The following is a 21,441-nucleotide window of genomic DNA, read 5'->3' on the forward strand; positions in this document are numbered from 1 at the left end:
GTTCTTTTGGTTATCATCTGGTTTGCTAAAGTGTTTAAAAACTTGCCAAGAAAAGGAGTGAGTTCACTTGTTTATCATTTTTTTCCCCATTCTTTTTTCATAATAATAGGCCATGTCCACGTGGCGTATACAGCGTGGCCCATTGACCCCTACATGCATATTTGACCTACACTGATACTGCAAAAGTTGTTAGGCTGACAAAACTACAAATTGTACCCTTTCAATATATGGATCAAATCTCTTTATTAGAATGTGTAGAACATGACCCTGAAATAAATTGTGGGGAATTGTCGTCCGCATGGCATCCACAATCTTTCAAGTGCGTGGCCTATTGATCTCTATAGGCCAACTTGACATACTCTGATACTTAATGACTTCAGACCCGTCACCCTGACCTCTGTGGTAATGAAGACCTTTGAGTGCCTCGTGCTGACCCACCTCAAGGCCATCACCAACCACCTCCTTGACCCACTACAGTTTGCTTACAGAGCCAACAGGTCTGTAGATTACGCAGTCAACATGGGACTCTACTTCATCCTCCTGAAATTTGCGGATGACACAACCCTCATTGGACTAATCTCCGATGGGGACGAGGCCGCCTACAGAAAGGAAATTGACAGCCTGCCTTTCTGGTGCAGCCAGAACCACCTGGAGTTGAACGCCCTGAAAACTAAAGAGATGGTAGCAGACCTCAGGAGGAGCCCAGCCCCAACCGTCCCCTTTTCATGTGTGACTCCTCAGTTAACACTGTGGAGTATTTCAGATTCCTGGGGACAATAATTGCACAGGACCTAAGGTGGGAGGAGAACATCACCTCCACCATCAAGAGGGGCCAGCAGAGGATGTTCTTCCTTCGGCAGCTGAAGATATTCAACATGCCGCAGAAAGTGATGATCAAGTTCTACACAGTCATCATTGAGTCCATCCTCAATGCGACCTGCCGTCTCTCCTAGACCTGTTCCACTCCAGGACCAGCAAGAGGGAGGGCAAAATCATCACTGATCCTACCCATCCCAGTCACCAACTATTTCAGGGACTCTCATCCGGCAAAAGGTTCCGGGCTATCAAGACCAAAACCTCACGCCACCTGAAGAGTTTTTTTCGCACAGCAGTCAGGCTCACAAACAAGCCCCCCACATATACACTTTCACACAAATGCACTACAGCGTATATTATTTATATACTGCACTATGCTAATTCCAATTCACTGCATCCCCGCACATGCCCAAATAATGTATGGTTCCATTTTGTAAAACATTTATGTTTTATTCTTATTTTGCTATTTTGTTAATGTGTTTATATGTTAATATGTACCAACCACACCAAGTCAATATCCTGTATATGAAAATATACTTGGCCAATAAAAGAATTCTGATTCTGAATAATTTAGCCATTCTGTACCATCAGTTAAACACCTCATGTCCTCTTTAAACTACAAAAACGTCTCTAGCCTAAGCATTTTCCTATCTGAGGACTATTATTGATGACTTGACATGTTTGTTTGTGTACAAACATGTTATTCCTAATCTAACACACATTCCTCAGAATTTCTATCAAAAGTGTAATAACAAGAGTTACTACCAGCTATCAATTCAATAAGTTGTTCCCATGAAATACTATGACTTACCTCAACTCCAATATACCACCTTCCTGTCTGCCTATCCAATCCTAACATCAAATATGGCATCTTGTCTTGACACTGTAATGTACAGAGATTTGTTGGACTCAAATGCTCGACTCGGAGACAGAGATGATAAAGATTAACTTTTACTGATTGGTTTTGGTACATGGAGTGGCAGTCCTACTTGGAGCAGGACCGCTCGGGTCTCGTCGGCCAATCCTCGCCTTTCAAATCCATTCTCAGTATCCAATCCAGCCGCGGAACGAGAATGGACCTGGGCCAATAGCGGCGCTTCTCTTCATACTCGAGAACTTGGCTTGAACTTGTGTGACGTTACGTTGCCAAGTTACGCAGACGCAAGCTCCTCAAGATGGCTGAAGCTACGACAACTCGTCAAAGTCAAAGTAAGTAAGTAAGTAACCATGACATGTTTTTATTTTTCTCTTAGACGGACACACGTTTCATTTCCATATTGTATTGATTGACAAGCCTAACGTTAACGCTTTCACTAAAGATACGTGCACCGATGTAACGGTTACATTATGAACTAGATTATGCTACGTCTTATAACTACAAGATTGTTATGAATGGAAACAGCCATGTGTAACTACTATAATGTTACTCTGAGCTGAAACAGCCAAACGGCCGAGTATTGGCAGTGATTAAAGTAGTTGTTGAAAGCTTGTATCAGTAAGCTAACCATCTAGTTAGCTTGCTATCTGTGTATGACGCCTGACCAGCGGTGTTAAGCGTCGTTTCTCGTATATCATACAACTACTGTAACTGATCATGCATAATATGATTGCTATTGATAACGATAACGGTACAGGAGTGTATGTTTATGTGCTTGCAGTGTCTCAGTGTATTGTTCAAAGCATGCTCACATTCAGTGTTTACTTGTTGACTACTGTACCTGTACTGTACCTGTACTGTACACCAGCGGTGTTAAGCGTCGTTTCTCGTATATCATACAACTACTGTAACTGATCATGCATAATATGATTGCTATTGATAACGATAACGGTACAATAGTGTATGTTTATGTGCTGCAGTGTCTCAGTGTATTGTTCAAAGCATGCTCACATTCAGTGTTTACTTGTTGACTACTGTACCTATTTGCTTATTGTACCTGTTGTATGGTTCTAGTTAGTTAGCTAATAACATTGATTTAAATTATAAGCAGTTATTATAAATGTGTGCTGTGTATTTATTCTACATACACTTACTGCTGTAGGGGAAAAAAGTGCGTAATATTAAACATCACTGTTTTCAAATTTCAGATCACAAAGAAGCTGACTGGCCGTGGCAGGGGGACAGCTCTTTGGATGACCTCCATTGGCAACGAGGTTGGCTAGATCCTAACCAGTGTCGTAACAGTGCAGGAGGGGCTGGGACTGGACAGGATGGAGTGATCAGTGTTAATTTTGGCAGCTATTTTCGATTTAGTCTTAGTCTTAGTCTTTAGACGAAAATGCATATTAGTTTTAGTCACTTTTAGTCATTTTTATCCTCCTTAGTTTTAGTCTAGTTTTCGTCGACGAAAACTCAGAACATTTTAGTCTAGTTTTAGTCGACGAAGTCTCATTACATTTTAGTCTAGTTTTAGTCACATTTAAAAGTCCATCTTATAGCCACATTAAACTCCTTTCCTTCCCTTCTCAGGCCCGGGGACCCCTTGTGTAGTGTCTACAACTGCATAATAGTCAAGCTTGCAGTACTTAAACTGTGGATGCAATTAGTCTCTAAGATACAGATCTCCTAGTATATGCCTACAGCTGAATTCCAATGAATTCAATGTAAATAATAATTTTAAGGCAATACTTAATTAACAGTATTATTATTAAAATATAAGAGAATATCAAGTCTAGATTTTGAAGATTCAAATGATGTGATAACACAATACAACTCCTATGCCTACCTGGCCTTAGTTAAATCAACCACATATCCTCCATATGAATTGCTGTGCAATCTGATAACCAACATATTTAGCTAGACGGATAGTTTGAGAGTTGAAAGTAGTGCCAATGATAATAACAATCGCATAAATAGACAAGGATATGTAAACAAATCACATATTCATTTATTTTTTCTTGATTAATGTCATGCGTGGCCTGTCCTATATAGGGTTGGGTAATATGGAACCGGTTCCAATACAACCGGTACCTACCCGGACCGAAATGCAACGCAGATTTCGGTGCCTGAACACGGTCGCTAGGCAGATTCTGTGGGGCACATGTAAAACTGCCCCAGCTCCCAATGTAAACTTTGTCCTGTGTCGCTCACGCTCATTGGTGTTTTCATCTGATAAATGCCGAAATGAAGCACCGAAATCTGCGTTGCATTTCGGTCCGGGTAGGTACCGGTTGTATTGGAACCGGTTCTGATATGACAGTGAAGAGCAGGCAAGCACAAACAAAACTAGCCATCAACCTTTTAACAGAGAAAATACCGAAAGGTAAACGGTCAAAAGTGTGGCTGTATTTCGCACAAAAAGATTCAAACATCGCGACGTGCAGCAAATGCAACAAAATAATTGCGTGAAAAGAGGGGAGAGAAGGCAAGAGTCAACGGCAGATCAGCAACCGAAGACTGAAAAATATACGGAGATGACAGCTAAACTACCAACGGTAGTCTCTTAAAGGGGCAGTACACATTTTCTAGTACTCAGTGTGTTCAAGTAACAAGAGTAACTATAAACAAGATAGAAAAGATAGGTATAAACAAATCATAAAATGGTGAAATTTCATGAAATAAATGCAAACAAAATAATACATTTTTGACTCCAAAGGCCAATATGCTCATATTTTTGCAAAAGAATTTTGAAGCTGTTTTTTGTATTTATTTATATTTATTTAAGTATACTATAAACTGTTGTTTACAGTTAATATAATGTTCATAGTTTGAAGTTAAAAAGTTTGAAGCTGTAGTTGGAAGCCAAGTGTTTTGTATGTATTTATATTTATAATATACTTTAAACAGTTCATATATTTGGCAATAAAAAAAGCCTTTCTTAAATGTCGTCAATCGTAATTTTTTTTAATTTTTTTATAAAAGTATCGGTTCCGGCACCATTTAGGCACCGGTATCGTTTTAAAAGTATTGGTTATGTACCGGTATCGGATAAAAACCAAACGATACCCATCCCTAGTCCTATAGTCCATTCTGCAATGAAGGGAAAGATTATATTTCCCAGGATGCCTTGCGAACACCTTGGTAACCGACTGACTCCAAACATTTTGAAGAAAGATGGCTGCCAGTGCAGAAAAAGAAGTTTACAAAAGTAGTATATCTTCGCAAATAACACATCGGGATATCTAGCTGATCATTATGCAAAATAATATTCCTTACAGTTGAGTAGAATATGATTGTTAGCAAAAATCGCTATTTCACAAATGCAATGCGTTTACTAGCTAGTTATCGATAGCTAGTATAACTTAGCTATGCTACCTCATAGTTAGCTAACGTTAGCTAGCTAAACGTTTTGGAACTCATTTGCCAAGCCAAACGGGAGTTTTCAATCGAAAATGACTAGCTAGTTATCCAAGCTGACACAACCTATACACTCAACTGCCCCTTTGAAATTAACTTAACGTTGGCTAATATATTCTAATAACTAGTTAACATTAGCTAATTATCATTGACAGTTACTAGCTAATTTACCTTGGCATAAATTGCAGGGTTGTATTGTGCGCTTTCAGGTGCCTCTTGTTGTGTTATTCCCACCTATTTTGAAGCCACAAGGTTTCTCGCCGGTTATTGCGGTGCATTGTGTTTTATTTTCTGTCAAGTTATAATTAAAGACTGTCCAGATATCTATTCTTATTTTTCTTCCAGTAGCCTACCGAGTGCCTGAACTTCAGCCATCATGACGTTTGTTAGGGCGTCACTTGCATGTCTGTCTGGGCATCTCAGGGAGTGGAGGAGGGATAGATACAGGACCAGGCAACATTCAACCAATGATGTGCATACAAGTTTAGAAAAAAAAAACAATTGTGACTTAGTCAACCACCAACATTTTCGTCTCGTCTCGTCAACGAGAGTTAAAATAGATTTAGTCATAGTTTTTATTTTTAAAGATCCGTTTTCGTCACGTCTTAGTCTCGTTTTAGTCACGGGAAAAAGGTCGTTAACGAATATTTTTCGTCATAGTTTTCGTAAACGAAATTAACACTGGGAGTGATGGAGCGGTACCACCAAGCAGCTGTTCCACCCCCAGTCCTGCTATATGTGGACTGTGGCCGCTGCGTGAGTGAGGGGGCGAGTAAGCTGCAGACCAGGTACACCTGGCACTTCATGAGGAGGCGGGCTGTCGGCGGCACCACCACCGATGCTCTACCACACCTTCATGGGCTGCCTGTCTGCATGCACCTTTGAGTGGGATGCAGGGGACCTTGCTCTGTTGCGGCAGATGACGAGGGAGCAGCTCAGGCAGGAAGGGGTGCTAGCCCTTACTGATCTTCTGGTGGACAGGAGAATAAGTAGGAGGGAGTTGAGCCAGTACTGCTGCAGGAGGACATGCGGCGTGGAGGCCGCCATCAGCCTTATTGAGGGGCTGCTGCAGGAACTGGTGGGTGGGGAACCTGACTGCTGCTGCCTCCAAGCTCCTCCCTGACTGCTTCCACCATGCTGCAGCCAGGTGTCCAAGCCTCTCCTGATGAGTCTGGGTTATGTACATTCATAATTGTGTGTAAAGAAGTAAAATCACTGTATCTGCATTTTGTCACTCATCAGTTTTTATGTTTTTTTTTCTTTCTCAGGCTGTGGATGACTGTGGGGTGCCAGGCATGGACCGAGTTGACAGCATGGCAGAGTATCTGGTGGAGCTGAGGCACCAGCTCTCTCTGGCCCGCACCAACCAGCAGGTCAGGAATATTTATTGCCTTACTACTTTCCCTCTGTGCCCTGTCATACATATTCACACTCATGTTTTTGTCTTTTCTCACGGGCTGCTGTAGACGTGAGCCACACCACCCACCCTGGTACAGTGGCACAACAAGAGGGTGTAGAGGCAGGGCAACGTGGTGGTGCAAGGACTGGACCTGCCCAGCCACTTGTCTGTGGCGACTGACCCTCTCCTCCCTGCTAATGTGTGCCCACCATCTGCACCCCCCCCAACCAGGCCCAGTTCACCAGTACCCCCAGGCTGGCAGCACCGTGGGCCAGGCACAGGTGAAGAGGAAGGTATCGTCCGCCGTCGCACCGGCGGCTGTGAACTCGTGCCCCCAGCGAGAACTTTTCCCTGCTCCACCCTCAGGCCCTCAGCTGTTCATGCTGGGTCCAGTGACCTCACAGGGGCCTGTGCTGGGTGCTGCTCCACAGGCTCTGGGTGCCAGCCTCTCCTCTGCCGCTCCTGCTCCAGTCCGAAAACGGTCCTGCGGTGTTCTGCGCAACACGTGCAAGAAATGCGGGCAGTTCAGGACAGCGGAGACTGGACACAGCCAGTACAAGGACATTATATACTGCCCCTCTGTAGAGGCTGTTCCCAAGGAGCAGTGGTTGGAGGATAAAAAAAAATGCATGAAAAATAAATGAATAAATTGTCCCCCCCCCCCCAGAGGCATGGACACTGGCTTAGTGCCCCTCAACCCCTTTCCCTCCCAGTTTCACACTTTCTGTATATAGTTCTGTATATGTTTTCTGATATATATTATTATATTGTATATATATATTATGCTATAGTTGTTGTTGTTGAATTTGTTATTGCAAATAAAAGTTTGTTTACAACAAAGATTTATACATTGTTCTTTTGTGAATAGAAGGACGTATTAATTGGAACACAAATATTTTGTGAAACAATTAAAGTACCTCACACATAACTGTACATGAACTTGCATTGAAATATTCAATGTAGATTTATAAATATCTCACTAATATAAGGTAAATTAAAAGTAATATGCAAACAAATTGCGATTTCCAGTAAAAATTTAACTTTGCAGTAAATAATGCACAGCTAAATTTCTGCTAACGGTGGGACTCGAACCGGTAACTTTGGGGTCAACTCTTCTCTCATAAATGCATATTGAAATATTCAATGTAGAATTATCCATATCTCACTAATATAAGGTTAATAAAAGGTAATATGCAAACAAATTGTGATTTCCAATAATGAAAATGAGCTTTGCATGAAATAATGCAAACCTCAATTTCTGCCAACGGTGGGACTCGAACCTGAAACCTCTGCTCTCATAGTAATGCATACAAAATCAGAAGTTAAATGTTTTAAAAATAATTTATGATGTACATCAACATTAAAAAACTTTACTCATGGAGGATTAGGCCATACAAAATCCCTTCCTTCTTTTTTCCCCTCCTTTTCCCTTTTTTCTCTCTTTTTTCCTCTCTTTTCTTCTTCCCCCCTTTTTCCTTTCTTCCCCCCTCATGGTGTGCGAGTGTGCCCCAGCTTTGGCGCAGTAACAAACACACAAATCCAATATGTGTCGGGCAGTGGCAGAAGTCGATGGAGATCCAGTCCAGGGGTACGTTCGTCGTAGGATTGAAGCTAAGTTAATCAATTGGCCTTTTAGCCCGTTAAGATTAGCGAGCTGATTGAGAACAGCAAATATCGGTTCGTTAACGGCTGACCCGCATCCTAATCATGTGGTTAATTTCACAATCTTCTCCATCCAACCATGGTCTGCCATAGCAAAGCGGGTGCATTTTGGACCACATTGACACCAAGAACTGTACAAATGTTTCCCTTTGTAGACAAATGTATGTTAACCTCTCATTTGTCATTCTATCATTTATTCAATCAAAGTCCTGTAGAGGTCAATAGGCCCCACGCTTGAGAGCCTGCATCCACCATGCAGATGACAATTTCCTGCTTTTTATTTCAGAATCATGTTCTACGTCTAATAAAGAGATGTGACCCCATATTGAGGGGGTACAATTTTCAGTTTTCCCAGCCTAACAATTTTGCATTATCAGTGTATGTCAATTAAAATAAATGAATAGGTTGATATACCACACTAAAGCATAGAAATATAACCTAGGCTAACACAATTGGTGCAATGGGGTGATGTGTTAGGCCTACATATATATTTTTAGAGCATTACATGCTTTACCGCTATATGGATTCAATCAAAGTAAGCTCGTTTCCTTCGTGACGATATACCGCAGTAATCTTGGGCTTTTACTTTGTATTTGTACCTTCTCCCATCCAGAAATCAAGACCGGAAGCGACCTGCATTAATTAGGCTGGTTTCACGCAGCTGAATTTTTCTTCTTCAGCCAAGAGTTATGTCCTGTATCTGTGAACGTAGGGGTTTCCCTCTGCCGCGCCCCTTTAAAAGACCAGCAGCAGGTTCAATGTCTACTCACTCCAATGGGAGAAGTGAGCGTGAGCACAGATTATTTTGGCCCCATAGTCACTGAATTAAATATTGGATCCATTTTCACGAGCAACATATCTTCCTAACATTTGGACACTAAAATGTTTTTTTTTTTCCCAGACCAACAATCACTCTCGCGAGAACTGGCAACAAAGGTTCCGTAAGAGGCTCTGTCTGTTATATTAGTGACCATCTTTCGTTAATGTCTGGTTAGAAAGTCGCAAATATTACGTTTGTACTGTGGCTACAATCTTTAGCTTTCAAAATGCCTGAGCGCTGTGCAGCAATAGACTGTAATAAAAATAAGTCGACTGTTTTTTCATGCAATAAATGAACGCTGCCAAAACTATATTGAACGTGTGCTTCCGTGTTTTTTCTATGCGTATTTTGGATTAAATGTATTTCAGATTATTACAGATATGGTTATTTTTATTTAGTTGTATGAAGAGAACAATGTCTCAAAATGATCTGTAAATGCACATACCATGATCCACAAATATCCAACAATTTAGAAATGTGTTTTTCTATCCACAAATAAAGAACAGATAAGAGTGGTGCACTTATTTAACCGTTTAACTCACTTTATGATTTCTGTACTGCAACTATTAACAATAAAATATATCACTGTAATTATCTCAGCTACAAACAACAATATATCAATGTTTTCTGCTGACGTTTAGTTTTTAATTGCCAACCTAATCTGTTCTATACTAATTAGTCAGAAGATTTAAATTAGAATAGTTAAATGTCATAATGTTCCCTATTATATTGTGAAAGTTTTATTTTTCAATAGCAGAAAAGGAGTAGGCTAGTGATCTAGACTAGAGCATGCTGAGGCAGATGGCCCAATAAGCTCAGAAACAAAGTGTCGGGCAAGCCTTGTATTGTCATGCATACTTTACAGTTGGCCTTACATGCAGTCCTACAACAAGCATCAGAAAACCTTGTCACAGCTGAAACGGAAAAAAAAAAAAAAGATGCTCACTAGCTGGATGGGTTATGTGATGTTGGCAAAGCCATGCAAATATTAATGCCACAACACCCCTGTACCGTCTATCTCTCCGTTAACCAATCTCTGTGATCAACAGGCTACTAGCTACAGTATAGTCCCTAAACCAAGAACTGACTAATCTCTGTGATCAACGGGCTACTAGCTACAGTATAGTCCCTAAACCAAGAACTGACTAACTTGAGGTGAAATGGAGCCAGCTAACTAAGGAACCCGAGCATCGCAGGTTCTGATGAGGAGTAGGCATGAATTATATCAGTTTGTCTTCCATGCATGAGACATATAGCAGGCTGATCACAAGAATTAATGTTAGGAGAACTATTAATGTTTTAAGCATCAGTATAACAATATCTACGAAGATAAATTAAATCAATATGTTTAAACGCTTTATATTCATGGCTCTCGATTTCACATCACATCACATTAGCGAGTCTTCAGTGAAGGAATTATACTGCAGCAAGCAAGCTGTTAGACAGCTGAGCTAGACGGTTAAATAAGTGCAGCACTTTTATCTGCAGACCTTTACAAGCCTTAGATACATTTCCAGCTTGTTGACATCTTAGGATCTATTTCAACTGCGTGTGTGTGTGTGTGTGTGTGTGTGGGGGGGGGGGTGTTGACCTGGCTCCCCCTTCCTCTCCGACCTCCTCCACCAACATACATAACCCATCCCGATGCCTCAGGTCTGCTGATGCCAACCTCCTGCAAATACCGAGGACCAAGTGCCGAACCTGGGGTGACAGGGCGTTTTTGGTGCTGCCGTCCTCCCTGTGAAACTCATTACCACACCACATTAAAAATGCCCCCACTCTGTCATCATTTAAAAAGGCCCTCAAAACCCACCTCTTCAGTCTTGTCTTCCCCAACTACCCCCCCCCCCCCCCCCACACACACACAAACACCTCATGTTTTTATTATTTTCTTTTTACCTTTTTATTACTGAGTTTATAGTTTGTTTTCTTTTATCCCCAAAGTATGTAAGGCGTCTTTGACAACTTTGACAAAGCGCTATATAAATGTGATATAGTATTATTATTATTAGAATGACCAGAGAGCCAGCCCAAATGAAAGGAAGAAAAGCCCTACCTGTGTCCATCGCAAGCCAGACAAGCTCTCCCAGGAGGGGGAGCACGGTGAGCAGGTGATCGCCTACTACAGCCGGAAAGGAATTTCTGGCGGTAGTTCAGGGCATCCGCCATGTCAGAGCCTACCTCTATGAAAGAAGATTCCTGCTAGCTGCCGAGTTTCTGCTAGCCTAAGGGCTTGGTGGCTCAAGACACTTCAGGATTACAACTTTGAGATCTGCCACAGAGCCGGCTACCTGCACACTAACTCGGATGCCTTGTCCGGGCGGCCATGTGAGGAAGAGCACTGCCAACACCACTGGAGTAGCGAGGAGAGGAGTGCAGCAGTTCTGGCCGAGGCTGCACTATGGGTTCGACAACGACAGCAAGCAATGCTCCCAAATCCACAGCGACCACGAGAAATGCTCCCCAATTGAGGGTGACAGTGAGCAACACTCCCCAATCAACAGTGAGCGAGACAGTCGACAACAACTGTGTGCATCGCTCCCTAAACGATGGTGACCACGAGCAACACTCCCCAAATGACAATGACCGTGAGTAATGCTCCCCAATCACTGGCACCAGCGAGCAGCATTCTCCAGCCCCCAGCAGCCACCCGTCTGCAGTCGAAGTTCATGAGTCCAGAGCAGCTGGGGCAGGACAAGGGGCAAGATTTTGTCCTCACGCCGGTTCAGTCCTGGGTGGGGGCAGGTCAGTGAACACCGGGGTCCGATATCTCTGCTCAGCACTAAGACAAAGGCTCTGCACTCCCAGTGGCCTGTATTCATCATCAAAGACTGGCTACTATACCGGCGCTGGCCTGGGCGGGAGGGCAAAGCAACATCCAACATCCTGCAGCTGCTCTTGCCTGCCTGTGTCATCGAGTTCTCCAATTGGTCCATGGATCCGTGGTGGGCGGGCCACTTTGGCGTCTCCAAGACGCTACACCGGTCCCGGTTATGACTGGCCAGGCTGTCGGCAGGACATCAAAAAGCACGTTCATCAATGTGACGCTTGCTTCACGAAGAAGAGGCCAGGCCGACGCTCTCACGCCTCGCTCCAGCAGTACCAGGTGGGGGCATCTATGGAGAGGGTGGGGGCATCTATGGAGTGGGTGGGGGTATCTATGGTGCGGGTGGCTGTGGACATGCTTGTCCAGCTTACCCCAGGACCGGGGTAAGCACTACATCTTGGTGGCCACGGACTATATGTGGTGTTACAGAGACGGTTGTGGTTTACCGTTGTCCAGCTGGTAGGTTGGAGAAGGACAGTGCTCGTCCACTGCGACCTGCTGGCTCTTTATCGGGTCCCTGGCTCGCCCTGAGTGCAAGGAGCGGGGGGACTGGGGGCACCATTTTTGCCCTGTTGCCTTCTCCACCGGACTCAGGCACGCACCCCATTCTCACCAGCTCCCTGCATCATTGAGAGACTGTCCTTCAGGCATGGTCGAGCCTGCAGCGGGGCTATGTAACGTGCAGCGAGCCCCTGTGTGTTTGTCTGTTGTTCTGGTTACATGTGGAGTGATACGTGTGTGCTAGAGTGCTGTGCGAGTATGTGGTTGAGGGTTTATTTATTTTTTTACTTCAAGTGTAGTGTAGTGTAGTGTAATTTCAATTTTCTTGTGGTTTTCAGTTAGTGATTAGAGTCAGTGTGGGTTATGATTCATGCCCCGGCGTAATTTTCCCTGATGTGTGATGTCTGCTATCCTTGTCCCCTGTTGTTGTGCCCACCTTTAAATGCCCATGCCATCCTTTGTGTCAGTAACAGTGTTGAATTGCCTGTCCTCAATAAATGTCAAGACCACCAAAGAGGAAGCTGACTCAGAGTAATCGCTACATTATATCACTATTAAAGTTTAGATGATTGTAATCTTTAATCTATACTCTATAAAAGACTTGATGCCCTTCAAGGTTATTGTGGTATCTAGAGAAACGTGCAAAGTGGTCAGCTGGGTACAGTTGGAACACACTGTATCAACTGTACCTGTGCAGTAGAATCCCATGGTCTCAAATAGAGTTAGGCTTAATGTTGAGTCTAAATGGTAGACCACACTCCCCAACACCTCAAGAGACATGTTATCAACAGACGCTAGCACCATGCCTGAAGTTGCGAGTTCAAGTCTGGTGTGGGACTGACGTTGTCCACACAACACAGGTTACATATGTAAGTGTCCAATAATGACAACTACAGGAGACAACATACATACTATGAATGTAGTTTAAATCTTTAATCTAAAACTTAATACCTGCGTTTCTGTATGCTACAGTGGCTGGCCAACAGCAACCCCCTCCCTCATTTTCTCCAGAACCGTCACGACTTAAGTGTGTGCTGAATAGTTCGCTTTGGTTAGCTCTCATGTAGGAACAAATGTAGTTTACCCTCTTAACACCATCGAAGATCACATGATCCGCTTAAAGTCAGCGTGAACGTGAGTATTCCAAATCCCATCCTCGATTGGTGATGCATTAGCGAAATGACTTGCTTTGAAGTCTGTTATTTTCACTGTTAGCAGAGGGACAGCAACAGACATATTTTAAGCCAGGGACACACCAAACTGACATCAACGAACTGGCGGGAACCACAGCCGACTGTTGCGTCGCCTGTGTCAAAAAGTTGCACTTTGAACACATCGCAGACTACAGCCAATGGCGTATATTATGCGCAAGCGTGAGAGGATTTAACTCTCCATACCAAACCATAAACAAAGCAGCCTTTACTTACCATTTTCACACCACTGTTGCTCACCTCAGACAGTTTATATTGGTACTTCTAGATCTCGAGAAGAAGTTGCAAATGGCACTGTCTTTGTCAGCCCTTGGTCTTTTGGTTAGGAAAAAAGAAAGGAAGAAGCGGAGGTGAAAAATAAAGAGAAACCGCACTAAATTCAGTCATGGATAGGTCTACTACAGCGCCTGGCTCAAGGGGGTTCCCCGGAACCTTGTCGCGAGCTGGAGATTAATGAATCCTCCACTTAATCTTCCGAAAAGCCGCCGCCAGGGGTCCAAAGGTGTGGCACACCGCAAAACGGTGCCACAGACGATCACCGACAGCCCGATACATGCAGAGTAAATCAAGCAGTTATTTAACTACCATGGGTGTTTTGTCAATTTTCCAAAAGCCCATGTATTCCCTCATAGGGATTACTAAATAAATAAAACACTTAACTTGCAAAAATACCAATCCGCTGCGCACAAAATTACGAGGTCCCAATAACACACAGCTCTGGGGGAGCAGCTGAGCTTAGACCACCCGACTGAGCCCCTTCCTGCCTTACAAACACGGTAGCCTGTGTTTAAAGAGCTTATATTACCTCCCTTGTGCAAAACAAATAAAAAATATAATACAAAAATCTGTTCAGCAATTAGTACCGTGTTGCATGATAAAGCTGCAATGAATCAGGTTGGTTCCTTTGCATGTAATTCAAAGCACTGAATTTAAATTCAATTACTCCCTAAAGCACTGTAAAACGCAGATATTTCTTAATATTTCTGCACACTCTATGTAGTATGTTTGGTGTTGTCATGCACTTGATATATGCAAATACTATATAATGTTAACAAATGCAATTCAAAAGCTCTGAACCTGAGAAACAAGACAGCTGATTCCTTAGACCCCCTCTTTAGCAGGACAGCAAAGAGAGTGTTAACATACAACATGGCCAATTTATTATTCAAACGCACTGACATTTAAATTCAAATGAAGGAAATAATTGTGTCGAGTTGGGTGTGTTGCAAGGTATGCATATGTGTTTAAAACCTCAGAAACGCAAGACAATTTGATTAGTCACATTTGAATTAGTCCCCTTAGATCAAGCTTAGATGCGCGTTGAGTCCGACTCATTCCTTCACCGGAAAGACCAGTTTCTCACACTCGGTCAAGTGCAGAGGAAGATACTGGGCAACCTCGTTGGGATCTGTGAACAGAGCCGGTGGGACATGTTTCAGTTCTGAGATTTTGCTCTCCCGCGCACTAAACTCCCTTAACATGAAATCCTTGCCGGCCTCGTGAAAAAGCCTGGTGTCATGGATGCGGATGAGCACACCATCAACGCGCAAAAAGAACCGTAGCAACAGGAAAAAGCTTGTGGGCATCACTCGGATTTTTGCACTGATCATTGACACGCCGTGGTCGTGGAGCTCGTCCTCGAACAGCAGCACGTCCTCGAAGAACACGATCTGCTCCCTCGCCTTCAGCTTCTCCAAGTCTATGCGCTCAGTTGTCGGCGTTGCGGTTATTCTCATGTCGTCTCCTAGCAGCGTACCTCTGTAATCTGTGGTGTATGTCCAGTCATAGCGTTTTACCACTTCCTTGGAGTGCTCGGAATCCGCCCTGCTCTCCTGCCACTCCTGAGCACAGGCAACTTTCACAGAGTCCTGCAGATTGTTTACACGCTTGAGGGCATCGATAGCGTTGAACTCTATGCCAAAGCTGTCTGAATGCTGAATGCGCAAGACATTATCCCCGAACAACATCTCTGGAAGAGAGGGCATGTGCATTTCCTCTGCTAGACGTTCAATATCTTTCGATTTCATTATGTGCGTTTTTGTAGCAGTGATCTTCCACGGTCCGAACGCAAAATCTTGCTTGCTGCTTCTGAATCCATGAGCCATGGCCAAATCGTAGCGTTAAATAAACAATCCAGACTCAGTAAAATCTCAGTTTGAGGCTTACACAACGTATTAGTGAGGCATCCCTTCACAAGTTTGTCCATTAACTAGTTATTAAGGTGACTTTTTGATTTTACTCAGACTCCGCCATGCACTTTCGCAGGAAATACGTAATACTATTTCCTCTGTAATACTACTTCCTCCTCTCCTTCTTTGCACGGGCTGTCAGCTCGGTTTGGATGCCCTACTGTCACCAACCGAGCTGGAGTATTCATGATAGTGTTCATGAGGGTGGAAGTGTTTTAACATGTTTTTGTAAGATGTAGGCCATAGCTCAGCGATTTCACAAAAGAAAACATTTGTTTGAAAATAATGAAACGTTATAGAGTACAGAAGTAATTATGCCCGCATGTCACACTGGATGAAGAATTGGCAATTCGCACGTGTAAAATATTTCAGCACTCAAAGTAGATTAGGCATCATAAATAAACAGGTGTGTTATAGTGAAACATTTAAAGTAGGCCTGAAAGCATTGCACTTGTCAGGCCCCCGAAGCCCAACCTTTGAGGCTGAAACAAAATACTATATTACATAATAAATAATATAGAGTGGTAATATATACGTATGTGTGTTTATGTGTGTGTATAATAAAACGGAAATATATTGTATATAGTGAACATTGAGGAGATTTCAGCACACTTCGAGACAGGTGACTTTTGCTATAACCTGCGTTGATAACTAAACTACGTTCAAGGCTGCCTTTTTTCAGAAGTTGGACTTTTTGCGCTACCTGCTGGCCTTTACTTGGAATATAATCCAAGGCCGATGGAGACCATGGGAACCATCGTATTTTGGTATTTTATGACTTTCTTTCAAAATGTAAGTAGACCTACCATCTTATTTGGGGGTTTCCCCCCCGAGCGATCATGCCTTCTGAACTGGTCATTTTAATTCGCTGAGTAATCAATTCATTGAGTGGATAGATTCTGCAGTAGCCTATTAGAGTGCTGTACATGTTTTATTCATTTTTGAAATCTAAATATAATTGTATTGCAAAATAAAAAAAATAATAAAATGATGAATGTAATTAATGAGATAAAATTAGGCTATTATTGTCACTGTGGTTTTGTTATCTATCAGAAACACTAACCAAGTGTCTGTCTGTCTGTCTGTTGTTTGTACCTTTCTGTCTTTGCAGCTGTTTGTTCCTGCAGTCATAATAAATCTGGTATACCTATTGAAAACAATTAAGGTGAGATTTGTGTAGGATTGTTGATCCGTTACATGAACCATTTTGAACCACTACTTTTTTTTAAATTCAGTAATCAATATTACCATTATGTGTCTAAACTAACACTAATATATGTCTTGCTATTTCCACAGGCCCTACTGAAATAACTCTGTGGTAGGTTTTCTGTTTGTTACATACTCTAGAGCAGTGGTCACCAAACTTTTTTGGCCAAAGATCACAAACTCTGCCTTCCTGACAGGCAAGATCTACCTATTGAGGCGTTGAGAGAAAAAGACTGTCCAGACTGTACTTACAACTTAACTTTTTATTTAGCCTAATTGTAATTGAGTGAAATTAAACACTTTGGTCCAGCTTTCAAGTTGATGTGACCAAGAACACACTAAATCACTTAATTTCAGTGCAACATAAAAAGGAAAATATTTGTTAAACGCACTCAATAGGAACAAGAAAAAACACATTTGCAATGAGCAGGCTGGATATGAACTGCTTTATTTATCAACTGAAGTTACAACACAACACTGACCATCTTTGTTTTCAGATCATTTGACAGTTGTTTTGAGGCCCCCATGTTGCCACTCTTCAGAGGAGAATCAAGGAGAAGCACATCTTGCAATTGGCTACCTTAGATAGTTTTTCTAATGATTGAATGCACCTTTCTATGGAATTGAAGGCTTAACAAGCTAATCAGACTAATTATGTGTTGCAATTATTCAGTATTGAGTAGTTACAGGTATTCAAATCATGAAAATTATTAGGGTGCCTAAATATTTGCAGAGCCTATTTTTCACATTTGATTTCATTTCAAATACTGCTACACTAAATATCTTTGTCTGGAAAACACCCCAGTACTCAGTGTTAAATAGAAAATGAATAATATCCCACTGTGATCTTTTTTTGGTGAAGACAGAGTAAATTATCATGCAGCCTCAGAGGGTGCCAAAACTTTTAATACGACAGCGTGCATATTAATATTTCGGAAACCAACACGGTAATTGGAATGAAGTGGGAGTGGCCGATTAGGCTACTAACATAAGCGCAAACGTCACCTTTAACATTAATATTTAGAAACACGTTGCAGTGTTAAACGAGTCGTAGAAGTTAAAATAGACAAATATCTGTCTCGAAAACCGTTCATTTGGGTAAGCTAATACATAACGTTAATCTATAAATAGACTTAGGATATCGGTTTATTTAACAAACTGGCCGATAACCAAGATAACAACGACATCCAAGAGAGCTCGAGGATTTTATGCACGCGAGTTGAGCCTAGTTGCGAGCTGTCAGAATGTTGGAAATCTCTCTACATTGCTCAGACATTCTGCAACTTTACCCAATCCGACTGAACATGTTGAACTCTTCCGACAGTACCCGACAATGACCAACAAACACCAACTGCTGGCGCACACTGACCCAACTGTTGGTGTTTGTTGGCGTTTGTTGGAGAATGTTGGCGTTTGTCAGGGCAGTGTGCAAGCTGCTTTAGAAGGGCATTTAGTGGGAAGGCCTGAATTTGTGAGAAATCGTTGGTGATTACGTTCATATCAACTCTACGGACTTCCTCGGATTTAAATAGCTGGCGTTCATGAATCAGGCGATCTTTTCTGACGTTGGTCTTCCGAAGACCGTTAGAAAACATTTCAGAAGACACTTCAGAAAATGTTCAATTTTTTTTTCCCTGTATTTAAAAAAAAAAAAAAATTGGAGATCGACAGGGAAGGTCTTCCAGATCGACACGTCGATCGCGATCGACAGGTTGGCGACCTCTGCTCTAGAGCATCTCATTTGTGTTGTTTATTTCAGTGTGTGGTTGTTTGTGTTTACTGTATGGCTGTCTTAAAATCCTGTTCTGTCTGCTCCCCAGAGAAAGGATCAAAACTGGATAATGGAGAACTTAAGCTCTTGGAGGAGAGATATGAGGCAAACATAGCAGAACTTAGAGGTAGGTTTACCAGAACTCGAGTGAAATAATCTTTTTTTTTTTGTTGAGGTATGGTGGTTGCTCAGCTACGTATATATACCAATCCGTTGAAATTAAGTCAAGTTGTGTAATGATGTGTCATTAATGTTAATTTGTCACTGGGTTTGGCCATTTTTTTCATTTTTAGTTGTTTGTTTAACTTGAATGTGTTACATAGGAAGTCATCCTAGTATAGCAACACAATGTCATGACCAAACGTTTGAATTATTCAGAACAAAAAGCTGCAAGACCATATCGACGATTGTGTGACTTCTCAGCACCACAAAGAGCAAGAAAATGAAGATATGAAGGTGAGAATTGTTTTTATTTAAATGTATTGTTTTTTTTATTAGGTCATTGGTTCATTCTCCTTCGCCTTTTCCTTCTCGTCACTCTGCCTGTCGAAACTTTTCTGCTTTAGGTGTTAGCCAGAAAGAGAATGCACAAACTACAGACATATGTCGAGTCCTACCAGAATGAGAACGCCACTTTGAAGAACCAGGTTGAAAATGTGAGTTCTGATGGACGTAATAGTTGAGGAACACATTTTCAAAATTAAATAGAATTTTAAAAGATGTCGTTGGACAAAATACAAAATAAAAATATCTGTAATATAGTTATAGAGTGTCAGTTACAATGCTGGAGTGTGTAATAGTCATGCCAATAAATACAAATAAATTGAGAATTCCATTCAAGATGAATTTACCAATTTTGACAATGGACATATTGTTTGCAGAAATAAAGAATGCACTATTCAAACTCTTAATATCCGCTTTAGGTGCAGTCAGAGATGGAGCTCTGCCAGAAGGAAAATGCATAACTGAAGGACCAGGTTTAATATGTAAGTTTCAACAGTCACACGTTGCAATTTCTCAGCTCTCAGCATATTGTAGATCGTGTTAATCATTAGTGCTGTTGTCAAACCTAACAATGGAAAAAAAGAGAGGAATTATTTCTTGTATCATTAGTCTGTAATAAAGGCTAAAGTTGAGAGGCGTCACACAGAGGACAAACAGATGGCTCTCAAGGTAGGTTTACTGGCTAATGAGAAGGGCCGTATTGAAACTTTGAAATAACTTTCAGATACGAGATGGTCAGCTCACTCCGACGCCACCAAAGCTCTGTGTTTGAACTATGCGAGTATCCAGCAATCTTAACGGCTTCTCGCTGCTGATACACGTCAGACATTAAATACACAAAATGAGGCCAAAACACTAATTAAAAAATGAATAAGCTGGAAATAGCGTTTCTTTCCAATATGTGGAATGTCATTCTCCTGCGGTTCCGCAAAGTGAGCGCTGCTCTACAGGCAATTGACCTCGACCTGTGGAACGTTGCAGGCCTGGTCTGGTCACTGAGAGATTTTGTTGCAGGGTTACGTGATCAATTTGATCGTTTTGAAGCCGCAGCCTCCAAGATGTCTCCTACTGTGTCAGATGTCTACAGAGCAGACACAGAGCGGATAAAAATATGGAAGAGACAGGCCGATGAGTCATCCGCACCAGATTGCCATCTACCAGGCCGACGCAAGTTTTTAGTGAGCGTCTATATCGTCGTAATTGACAGGCTGGTAGTGGAGCTAGATAGGAGGTACCAGGCATACAACAGCACAGTGGAGAGCTTTGGCTTTTTAAACACATTGCGGACAACGTCTTCACATGGCCTCCGAGTCTCAGCATCGAGACTACAGGAAAAATACGCAATTGATCTGGAGGAAGATTTTGTAGAGGAGGCTATTCAGTTTCAGCAGTATGTTCAAAGGGACATGACCATGTCGACATCGGTAGGCGAACTCCTGAAACTAATTAGGAAAAGAGGCCTGCAAACAGTGTTTCCTAACATAGACATAGCACTTTGTCTGTACCTAACCTTACCTGTCACCAACTCAAAACTTTAACATGCAGCAAGACCGATTGAGCCATCTCACCTTAATGTCCATCGAATATGACATTCTTTGGGTTTGCGGTTAGAAAGACCCGGAGAAAGACTTTCTAGTGATCCGTTTATGATTGTCTTATTAGCCTAGGCTATAGGCCTATCCTAAATCAAATGTGTTCCTTCCTTTGATGGCAACTTGCTAATTTAATTAAACACCATAGTATATGTGCAGTTAGCAACGAAATTAATAAGTAAATTAAATGAAATAATTCTCTTTTATACACACGTTTTTATGTGCAGTTAGCAACTAAATATTTCTCTGTGTCGTGCGTGCATGTTGAATATAGCCTAACTGCAGCGTGAGTAGGCCTACGGTATGTGTTTTTCGCCTAACCTGTTATATTGTGGAAGGTTGTCTTGTTGATTGTCATTCTGTCCATTTCCATGTGTACTGTTTTATTCAATAAATGGCAGAGAGCCAAAGATCACAGTTCTCGAGTCAACTCGTTTTAAAGATTGTTATTTTATTTTAAACAAGATATATGCAAGCTATGTATACGGTTCAATCACGCAGGCAATAATCTTGTGTGGGCTATTTGGCTATATCGCTGTTGAGAAATTGATTGTGCGATTAGCGGGCGGGGGCCTCAAAAAATAAAATAAAAAAGTCCATAGCCCAGGGGCCTCAAGTGCTATTAAGACGCCCCTGCTCCTGGGAATAA

At 42.0% G+C, this 21,441-nt stretch overlaps 1 protein-coding gene and 1 long non-coding RNA gene across 3 annotated transcripts; one reads left to right on the forward strand and one right to left on the reverse strand.

Moving 5' to 3' along the window:
- Window positions 1–14,667: 14,667 nt before the first annotated feature.
- Window positions 14,668–15,827, reverse strand: tiprl (TIP41, TOR signaling pathway regulator-like (S. cerevisiae)). The gene has a single exon (XM_012815491.3). It carries the CDS (start codon window positions 15,633–15,635, stop codon window positions 14,862–14,864), a length of 774 nt encoding a protein of 257 aa, XP_012670945.1. The 5' UTR covers window positions 15,636–15,827; the 3' UTR covers window positions 14,668–14,861.
- Window positions 15,828–17,009: 1,182 nt separating this feature from the next.
- Window positions 17,010–19,430, forward strand: LOC116224091. Of its 2 annotated transcripts, XR_004165423.2 has the most exons (4): window positions 17,010–17,037; window positions 18,746–18,823; window positions 19,075–19,152; window positions 19,263–19,430. It is a non-coding gene; the product is annotated as an uncharacterized LOC116224091 (long non-coding RNA). The 2 variants fall into 2 exon arrangements; XR_006152868.1 differs by having other exon boundaries at window positions 19,075–19,430.
- The last annotated feature ends 2,011 nt before the right edge of the window (window positions 19,431–21,441 follow it).

This window comes from Clupea harengus, chromosome 16 (genome assembly GCF_900700415.2).
Source record: "Clupea harengus chromosome 16, Ch_v2.0.2, whole genome shotgun sequence".
NCBI lineage: Eukaryota > Metazoa > Chordata > Actinopteri > Clupeiformes > Clupeidae > Clupea > Clupea harengus.

Coding starts and splice junctions, on each gene's coding strand:
- tiprl (XM_012815491.3), bottom strand. CDS start 15,635: ATGGCTCATGGATTCAGAAGCAGCAAGCAAGATTTTGCGTTCGGACCG.